The sequence below is a fragment of the Sminthopsis crassicaudata genome, chromosome 4, assembly GCF_048593235.1.
Source record: "Sminthopsis crassicaudata isolate SCR6 chromosome 4, ASM4859323v1, whole genome shotgun sequence".
Lineage (NCBI taxonomy): Eukaryota > Metazoa > Chordata > Mammalia > Dasyuromorphia > Dasyuridae > Sminthopsis > Sminthopsis crassicaudata.
The window spans coordinates 370,297,650-370,308,481 of record NC_133620.1 but is presented as its reverse complement, the minus strand read 5'-3'; the positions used below and the strand labels follow the sequence as shown (position 1 = coordinate 370,308,481).

At 43.3% G+C, this 10,832-nt stretch overlaps 1 protein-coding gene across 1 annotated transcript in view; it reads right to left on the bottom strand.

The window, feature by feature from the left end:
* Positions 1–317: 317 nt before the first annotated feature.
* AATF (apoptosis antagonizing transcription factor) overlaps positions 318–10,832 on the bottom strand; it is a 104,280-nt gene continuing 93,765 nt past the window's right edge. Inside the window, exon 12 of the mRNA XM_074262048.1 lies at positions 318–3,525. Coding sequence (XP_074118149.1) covers positions 3,459–3,525 — 67 coding nt within the window. The 3' untranslated portion in view covers positions 318–3,458. The remainder of the gene's footprint in view (positions 3,526–10,832) is intronic.

Genomic DNA, 10,832 nt, shown 5'->3' with positions numbered 1-10,832 from the left:
ATATCTTGGTCCTCCAGACAAAGGAATAAGTAAGGAAGACGTCAGATTGGTAAGAGTTGTTGGACAACCTGAATACATACAAATCAGCAGGGTGACATGGACCCTGCAGTCTTAAAGTGTATTAATTAATGAACTTACCAAATTACCAGCTTCTTTTGAAATCTTAGGTCGAAGGAGAAAGAGAACTGAAGAGAAAAAGCTTGGCTTGGTGGGGAACAAGGAAGAGATATGTTCTATTTATGAAGACAACTCCAAATCAAAAAACACACAACAAAACAAGAGTTGAACAAACAACTCCATAAAGGAAGAGCAAAAGGTGTGGTTATTTCAAGATTTTTATTAAACATCACATATAATAGAAAAATCTCATACGAATACACATGTCATCAGATCATCTGTACACATAAAAATGCCAGAAGGAACCCAACCCTTCTGAGTTTCTGTACCTGGTGGGCCTCAGGGAATGTCCCTGAAAAATTGGGCTCTACTCATCTGGAAAGTTTGTGCTAAACCCAGCACACTGCCATTTCTTGAATCTGGCTCCAAGGAGAAAAAGATATTGGCACTAATGCATTAAATGCATGAAATGTCTGTGGAAGGAACCCTTAGGGAATATTAAAGGCCCAACTGCACTTCAAAAGGCACATTCTGGATCAATTCAGGGGCACAGATTCACTGTTCCTTTTAGGTCGACTGGTATGAGGTGGCCATCCATAATACCAAATCTTAGGCAATATTTAGCAGTCCTTACAAAATTCAGGGCAAGCAGCAGGGGGAGAGGGAGGATTAACCTGGAAAAATGAATAGAAATGGCCACCTTTCAATATGATCATCTCCCTATATTCTAGACCCCAGAGAGGCCTCTGGGTCAGGACCTGTAGAATCCTTGCATCTTCTCAATCCAAAAGCTAAAGGAGGCTAGGACAGATCTGGGAAGGAAGGAGGCAAAAGCAACAGCAAAGGATCCAGAGACATTATGCTCAACTAGAAAAAAGATGCCACAGTTCACTCTGTACTAACTCATGGCAGCTGAGGAGCTCGGGACAAAAGTTTCAAGCAACAACAAGTAAGAGAACCGGAAGTAAGAGTATTTGCCCAGACACTGGCAAGGTGATCCCAAGAGAAGGGAAAGTGAGGATAAGGACGGAGAGGGAGGAGGGAAGGCAGATGGAAGCCCCCATTTCTCATTGAAGAATCTCAAAGCACCTGAAAGGCCATAGCTCCTTACTCCTCCCAGAGGTGGACCCAGGAAGGGCAGTCCCTGGCCAGGCCTGCTGCGTGAGGGCCAGTGAAAGGGTGAAGCCAGCCTTGACCAAGCCCTCCCATACTGCGGAGGGAAGGAGCTCAATGAACCCTTCCCAGCTACTTCGGCCTGTGGCAGTGGAGGATAGTCAAGGATGAGATCACATTTTGGATATCACCAGGTTCCTCAAAATCTCCCTTTCTTCTGATTTTGACAGTGTACTGTGGGCTCTGTATGGTCCCTGGGTTGAGACTGTCATAAGTAGTCAGCTGGTTAAGAATAAAATAAGCAAAACTCCATACAAAAGAGAGAATGCTTCAGTCAACATAGAAAAAGGTCTCTGGATTGAAACTCTAGATAACAGCTCTGAACTCATTTAAAAATCAGCATTAGCCACCAAAATGTAAAGTATTAGTTTTATTAAAATGCAAATCAATCAACTAATCTGTCTTTCTAGTAACAGTTGAATTGCAGTATCCGTGTCAATTAAAATAGTTTCCAATTTATTCTTGGCTGGAAGGAGGGTGGTATTCTGAATTTTAAAACATGGGCCTCCCTTTGCTGAAAACCCCTTGCCTGTTCCGTATTTCACACTGCTCCTGACTTTTCATTCACTTTAATTAAGCATATTTGCTCCAAAGATTCTGGAACACCTATTTAGATCTCATTCTTCACTTGATAAAATTTGACAGTGACAAAAGGCCTCATCCCCTTAAAAAAGCAAGCCTGATGTCAGGTTCAGAGAAATACTTAAGAGTTATTTACTTGCTATTATAATATGCATAACCTGGAAGTCCTCAGGCCAGATGGAAAGAATCATACATTATATTCAAAAAAGAGATGCCTTTTGAGTGATGTCTTAGATTTCTGGTGATTGGTATTTTCTGGAAAGAGAGCAGCACTGAAAATTTTATATTTCCTTGACAGTCAAACCTAAGGGGTGACTATCAAGGCAAGAAAAAGAAGTCACCATGAAAAAAAGATCAATTAATTAGAAGTAGAAAACCTTCTATTCTATTCTCTCCCATATCGTGCTCAGAAAATATATATGTATGTTAAAAAATAAACAAATAAACGATAATCCATGTAACATTCAAGTCTGAATGCACTGGATCCCAGCTTCAGGGTAACGTTTTAATCAAAAGTCACTGGATACCAAAGCCAATGGAACACAGGATTCATTCCTAGGAAAATAAGAATCTGTAATTCTGTTTGGACATTTTCATCACCAAAATAGTACTAACCTAACCAAAACTCTGTATTTATGACAATTATACTTTGTGAGCTGGTCTAAGGATGTCTTCATACACTCTAAGGTATCAAATAAAGACTTGGGCAGAGCAAGGATGCAGCTGAGCACTTGGCTCAGTACTGCTCCATCCATATGCATGCATTACTTATGCACGATCATCTTCATTGTAGATTGACCACAGCAGGCCAATAAATCCCCCTTATGGGGATTTAATTTCCAGCTTTTGACCTTTGGATGAAAAACAAGTGAATCATCTGCTCCTGCTAGATTTACACCAGAGTTAACCTCGATAAAATGTGTCATGAGTGGTGAGAAAGGAACAGAATTCTGAAAGAATTCTTAACGGCTAGAGGGGAAAAACAAAGAAAAGAAAGTCAAGAGATCAATAGTTAGCTGAAAATCCACAAATATCTGAGTTGTGGAAAAAGGGTGGGTAGGACCACTTCCTAAAGCTCCCTGTGGCTTGGGGCCATGAGAAGTTTCTGACCAGGACAAGCAGTGTTTGGCTCAGGCCTCCTTCCTCAAGTGCAGTCCCCCATCATGCAAACAGCTTCTTGCTTGAAAGAATTCCCAACCAGTTCTGGTAGAACAGAAGAACAGAAAGTTCCTGATAGTCCATGCTTTCCAAATGTTTAAAAGTAGCAAAACCAATAGTCCTGGCTGTGATCGTCTTAGATGTGAGCCATGGTTCCCTTGGCCACACTAAGCACAGAAGATATTTTCTAAAAAAGACATTTCCTAAAGGGTCCTGGAGGTACCAAACGGGTCTTATAAGTGGGTGCTGTTAGAGCCACTTCTTCCTGAGGGACTGCACTAGATCCCCGACCAAGTTCGGTGATAAGAAAATGTCAACCATTTGCCTGGGTGAGCGGCTGACACTGAGATGTGGAGACAGCTTTTAATTCTCTTGCTGTCTCTTCAATTCTAGTAGACAAGACAGAGCCCAGTGGTTGGGGTGGGGACTTAATTCCGAGGGCCTTCTGCAGGGGCGCTGCCAAGTTTTCCAAAGAGTGATCGATAGAGCTCTGTCCTAAAAGACAAAACCAAAAGAGAAGTATGAAAAAAATGCGCACTGAGTAACTTTTTCAAGGTTAAATCCAGAGGAAGAGATATGAAACACTCTAATATTCTTCAACAGGAACCCCCCCCCCCAACAAGTGTGTTCCACAGGCCTCCTTCCTTCACAAACACAGGGAGGAAAGGAGACTCTAAGCACACCAAGTACAGACTGCCCTGAAATATGTCACTATTCCAGTGTGGCTGGGGACCCTGTCTCCAGGGAATGAGCTTTCTCTAAGTTTGCCCTTTACAGACAGGCTCTTCAAGTAAGAAAACAAGATTGAATATTTTAATAGGATGTATGAGACTGCCACACTCTAAAGAGGATTCAATCAGGAATAGGATGTGGGGGATATAATTTAGTTTTCATACATTTTCTTGGACTTGACGGTACTTGAAAAACAATGAAAATGACCCAGCAACAAGATTCCAATTAATATCACATATGCAGCAGTTCCAATAGTAGAATTGAGTTTCCCTTCCTTCTCCCTCCGCTTCCCTTCACCCCAATAAAAATTAGGCTAGCTTATTTATTTCTAAAGGTTGAGTTTTGACATTTACACACACACACACACACACACACACACACACACACACACACACACACACACACATGATCTTGTGTACCAGAAATCAAAGAAGTAACTTCTAATTTCTGCCCTAAGAACAGCTGCATATACATACAGTCACCCAGTGGGTGGTGTCAATATAAGCATAAAGAAGAAGGTAATAAGAGGTAAAAGTTGCCTACAAGTCAATTAACATATCTTAAATGCTGACTTTGTGCCAGGCAATGACAACTCAAAAGAAAAGCAAAAATGGGATCTCTGCTTCAAAGTAATTAATATTTTATTGGAGAACACAATGCAAAAAGTTACGCATACAAAAAACAAAAACAAAAACAAACAGTGCAAATGGAAGACAACCTGGGAGGGAAGCTCAAACATTGGGGGGGGGGAGGGGGAGAAGAGCAAGGATGGCAAAGGTGGCCCCAGGAAAGGTCTTCTGCAGGCCCAGGGGGCAGGCAGCCAGGGCTGTCGGCTCAGAGACTGGAGAGGAGTCAAGTCTGAGACTGCAAAGGAGAAGAGGCTGGTTATAAGAGGCTTCGAATGGCCAACAGAGGATTTTCTATTTATTTGATCCTGGGGGCAAGAGGGAGTCCAGTGGGGAAGGAGGCAGGACAGGGCCAGGGGAAGATCCCAGCAGTCTCCACTCAAGGGATAAAATTTCTCCTCAGAGGTCAGAGGGCCTCAGGGCTTCCTGGCAGAGCTAAGTGTACCCTACTGTACAGAAGGTAATCCATAGGAAAAACAACAGGAGTGCTTGCCAAATAAGGGCAGATGACCTACTAGCAGAGAACAGGCACCATTATTTAACACAAAATGACCAAAAAAAAACTTCAGGTGAAAGAGGAAACGTGCCTCAGTTTCTCCAAATGTAAAATGAGGATGATGCAGCACCTACTGTTGTGAGGGTTAAATGAGAAAGTAATTGTAAACTGAACATAGTTCAAGTTCAGTTCTAGTCACTTTTCTCTGTGCCTCAATTTCCCTATCTATAAAATGAGATTGGAACTACAGGATATCTAGGGTCCTGTGATTCTAACACCCTGGAATGAAATTTATTTCCTTTAAGCTTAATCCCATTAATTTAAAAATAACTCTCCTTCCCTCTTTCTCCACACACCAAGCTGAGAGTCCCTTTGTGGATTTGTGTTGATTTCCTCATTTTTCATAATCTCCAAGGAACTCAGCAAAATTTCCCTCCATTTTCTATCCTGAGCCACAACAATCCTGGGATGAAAAGCAGGGACCACTTCTTGGCAGTTCCTATCCCTACCTCCCCAAGGCCAAGGTGAAGGCTGACCTGAGCCAATGAGGGGCTCCTCGGGAGGCCTCTAGCTCTCCTAGCTCCACAGCCCTGGTCACCTCTAGTCCATCTCACTTTCAATCCAAGAGGAAGTCACAGACTGTATGTATGGCCTCTCCACAGGTGCTGGTGGTCTCTAGCCCTTCCCTTTTTCACCTGGGAGGGAAGAAGATGAAAACAAAGGAGGGATTCCCCAGTTCATGGGACCTGACAGTCTCAATGCCTGTGCCAACTCAGCACAGACTTTATTGAACCCTTCCTTCTTGGAACAGAAACTGTTATTTCTAGACTTTTAGAGGCATTCATATGCAAAACATTAGGCAATGTTTATACAACAAGGAAAATCAAAACATCTTGTGACATTGATGATTAAGGCTCTGAATTTTTCCCCCTATATGTTCTGAAATCTCAAGAATTTTTCCTTACCCATGTGTTGCTCAACAAAAGACAAGATATGTGAGATCTCAGGGAGTTTTGTGAGCAGCTGAACCTGGCTCCAATTCTAAATGGCTCTTTCTCCTACCTGCCTTCCCCTTCATCCAAGAGCTCATTGGTACAGGGGACTCCTGGTGAAGAAATTCCCTCTACCAATGAAGATCTGCAACTGCTCTGCAATTTACAGTCTTAGACAGTAGCCTGGGGTAGTGGGAGGTTGTGCCTTGCAAAGATAGATGGCTTTTTCTAGACAATCATACAAGAACTGTCCTCTACCCCGTTTTTAAATTCAGGTTTCATCTCTGGCTGAATTTTCCATTCACTGAAGGAGTCTAGTGGAACTGGGGAGAAAAATTCAGAATCATAAACTAGAGGGATGTTGAGTTTTCTGAGTTTCAAAAGACTGAGAGCTAGCTAGCCAGGTTTGTCTGGATTCAAAAGTCCTGGGATCCAGAGGTCAGTGCTCAGGACAAGGCATCAGTCAGTTTGTGAAAGACAGCTCTACCCTTTGCAAAATAAAACAGCAGTTGAAGCAATAACCACTCAGCCCTCTTAACAAAACAACTGCCAAGGATTCAAGAGTCAGATTTTCTTCCACAGAACAGAGCATCCCCTCTCCCCAGCATCTTTTCTCACTAGGACTTCTCCAAACTACTCCTTCAGGTTAACCTTGTCTCCATCTGATTCTGCAGGCTAAGTGTATAGTCTCCCCCCTTTTAAGGCTACGCATAATGAACTCAGAATTAAACAACAACAACAAAAACATAATTCCTTCTACCAATCATATTAAGAATCGAGATTTGAGTCACTGAACTGAAATGCATTCCCGCCCTTTGTCCCCCACCTCCAAACACACTCCTTTGCTTTCAACTGCCAGTGGGAACGTCTGCCAAAGAAAAGGTGACTTTAAGCACCTTAGAGTGTATTGCTATTAGTACCATGCAGAAGAATAACCTACATAGTGTAATTAACAGGACTTACACCTGAGGTAGAGAGAGGCAGAAGGTCGATAGCAGGGGCTCTTCCTTGAATTAAAATTTAACTTACCCTTTATTGCAACCTACAAAAGCAAGTAATGAGCACTAACATTTTTATTTCTTTTAAACTGTCATTTAGGCTGTAGAGGGGATAATTACCTATCTCCACTGTAGTAAGGTTTTATAACCCTTAGTGAGGCATTTTCTAATTTAATATTTTTACTATATTATCATAAAACCTGTTTCTGGAAAAAATGGTCATGGATTAGCAGCCATTTTCCATAAAATGTGTGTATGTGTGTATTAGGATCTGGCTTTCATTATTTATTATGTAATTCTTCTGACCACGCTTAAAAAAAAAAAAAAAAAAAAAAAAAAAAAAAAAAAAAGTACAAACTATGCGTTCCTGTGCAATGTCCTTCTCCGAGTGTACATTTTAAACATTACTGAACAATGTAAGGCAAATGCCCACCGCTGTAAGGCAGACAGTTCCTACACACGGACACACGCAAGCGTCCTCGCTCTGGTGCTCCACCCGCACACTGACTGTGGGACTCCAACGCTGACAGTTGTAGCTCATGATCGGAGAAGGACAAATAGCACAACAGGGGCATATGAAACCTGCAAATGATTTTGGTCGGCTCTCAGTTTCCAAGGCCTGCTGCCTTCAGTGGTATCCAGGAGGCTGGTTCCCAAAGGCACTGTACCTGTATCTGCCCCACCCCCTCCCTCATTCTCAAACGCTCTTTTCCTCCCCACTAATTTCTGTAACACTATGGACACCTTTAAGTGCTGCCCCCAAATACAGGTGATGTGGGCAGAAAGCAATCATCCCCTGCTGCTCCCGGTCCTCCCCTATCACCCCAAAGTCATTTTCCCGGGGAAAGCATGTCACTTTCCAAGATCTTTAGCCGGTTCTTTGAAATCTCCTGGAAAAGAGACTCTTCCAAGCAAACCCTGTCATTTACTTGATTAAAATAAGACACTGCACACGCTGTACCGGATTAATTTATACATGTTGATTTGTTGCTCTGAAAACATGTCCTTGGCTCGTTTCACGTGTGTGCTTTGTCTCTCTAAACAGCCTGTCAGCCCCCACGGGGCAGGTGTCGCCTTTCCCTTCAGAGGCCCCTCCCACCCCCCTTCCCCACAGTGCTGAAGGCCTTGTTCTGCACAGTTGCTGGCGGTAAATGCTGGAGACTGACCTGACCTGGTGCTGAGAATCAAAGGAGATGAACAGAGCACTCAAACAGAGAGGGAACCATGTATTCTTAGACTGTGAAGGCAGGATCTGGCCAGAGTCTTGACCAAATCAGTCCTAAAGAAGATGGGCGGCTCCTACAGAAATGTCCCTCCTCCCCCGTGCTTCTCTGAGGGGCAGCTCCGCTTCCACCCACAGGAGCCAGAATGATCTTGGCGTGGTGGGGATATTCAGTGCATCTTACAATTTCACTGATGTTCACCTACGCTGTGTGTCTATCTTTTAAATCAAACAGTAATCTCAGGGAGACAGTTGGATGCAGGGGAGAACCTGCTGGCCTGGGAGCCAGTCGGACTGTGCTGCTAACTAGCCGTGTGACCCTGGTCAAGTCATCCATTGCCTGCATTGTAAAATGAGGAGGAGGCTAGATGATCTGTCACCTAAGTGTCTGACCTTCTCTGGAGACAGACTGTGTAAGGTACACTCTGGAGGAACATGAAACAGAAGAGATTGTCTTTGTTCTCCAACCTCAAAAAAAAGCTTTTCAATGCTGTGCCGGTGGCACACAATACTGCCAATGTTCAGGTGTCTGTGTGCTGGTGCACAAAACATTTACTGTTGATGTTCTGTCCATTTAAAAGCACTGACTCTGCAATCAAGGAACCCAGATTTGAATGCCAGCTGGGCTCCGTATTGCTTATGTGTCCACAGAACCTCTTTGGGCTTCAGGTGTCCTTTATAACAGAGGACTTGGAGTGGATGAATGAATGGGTGAGTAAATGTAACAGAATTTATTAAGAGCTTAGTATGTACCAGGTGCTCTGGGGGGCTGAGAAAGGCTCTGCCCTCAAGAAGCTCACCCTTTAATCAGGGGAGATGACAGACAAAAGGGAATTCCGTTACAGATGGCCAGGCCACAGACCCCTCAGGTGGTGTCACGTAGGTCAGCGGACGGAGAGAGGGACTTGAGGGCCTGGATGCAGAGCAGGCAGTCATTCCTATTCGAGCACTGTCCCATCCTGAGGAAGAGAGCAAGGGATGACTGGTTGGGATGGTGGCTGGGTCTGGAGGGGCTCTGATAAGTGAGATATAACCACTAGGTCTTCCCAGGGTAGCTTTATACTTCCTTCCAGATCTATATAACCAGCTCTTTGAAAACACTAATTTCTACCTTTTTTTTAGGAATATTACCAAATATTAAGCAGGCATCTGCCTGGTCACACAGCCCACAAACAGAACAACAGTCTTAATTCTGACATGCCTTGTGGCCTGGCTATCTTTGTAGGTCTCCTTCCTCCCGCAAGGCGGTCAACTCCTCTGGGGCAGGACATCTGTTCTGTGTCCTCCTTGGTAAGCCCAGCACCTGACCCAGGCCCTCATTCAGACTGGATCTTTCTAAATGATTGCTGAATTACATGGTTTGGGGAACAGTAATAATGGATAACAAAAGGTGGCAAAGATCAGGTATTAATTGTTTCAGTTTACCCAGAACTGCTTAGATATCAACACAAATTAAAATAAAGGTCAAGTTTATGCAAACTTTACCCATGTGCAGGAACCATTTTCATATCATAGCACAGCAGGCTCTCAAATTCCATTCATCCAAGGACCCTGACTGGCTGAATCAGAATCCCATCTACCACATGCCTTCTCCCTCCAAACTCCCTATGCAGACTGAACCCTTCTCTCAATCTTTCCTTTATTCCAAAACTACTCCAGATTAGTTCCTCTAACCACAATCCGAGTCACTTATTGTCCAAGGAGACACATTTCTGACTTCCTCTGTGTAAATCAGATGCCCAAGAGATTATTCTGAAACTCCCTCCAAAAGGGAACATCTTGACCCCAATTACAATAGGTGGTAACTCTGAATCCCTCCTATGGAAGTGGATGGAGGATGATTAACCTATCCTTCATCATCATGAATATGGGACAGATACATATTGAAAATCCAAAGGAAACACACAAAATTATTTGGTTGAAAGGGGAAGGGCAAAAGAAATGGGGGGAGACAGGTAAGGGGAACAAAAGGGAATGAGAGAAAGGGAAGGAAAGGTGAGACACAGTTTTGCAAAGGAACAAGTATCCCAGTTAATTAATTGGAATAAACACTGGAACTCCAGTGTGAGACAGTGGAATAAATATTAGGAAGAAAATTTGTTTTGAAATCTCAACACAACTATCTAATAAAAAACACAAAATTCTCTTTACTAATTCTCCAATTTTCAGCACTTTGTAGAGGCAAATCAACACAGCAGCTGACAATGCTATGCTTTTAAGTGAGGAAGAGTGGGCCTTTCTGTCCAATCATCACCTTTTTTCATAAGGCCTCCAGAACCCAAAAGGGCACGTGTGCTTAGTCAGCCACACGATGGCAGTGTGTGATGCATTTCTACCAAAGCCAGGACATTCTGGCCACTCCAAGCAAACCGGAGCCCATAAATTACCTCGCGTGACAGCTCTCATCACCAGCCTCCCTAGTGCTTGAAGGAGACTCGAGAAGGGCTGTTTCAATTCGTTCTTTTGGTCAGGTCAAAACTAGGTCCTTCAAGCCCCTGCAAATGCTTTTAGCCCTGCAGCTTTAAATTACAGATGCTGACAGGTGACCTCCGGCCTGTCTCCTAAAGATCAGAAGCAAGATTTATAAATTTTTAAGAAGCAAATTCAGACCCCAAACAAAGGAGGCTAGAGATGAGGGGAGGAGAAAATCAGTAGGGAAGAGAGAAAATAGATATGAAGAGGAACAATAGTTTATTTATAAATATTTCTTCTCTCAATCCTTTACCTCCATTAACT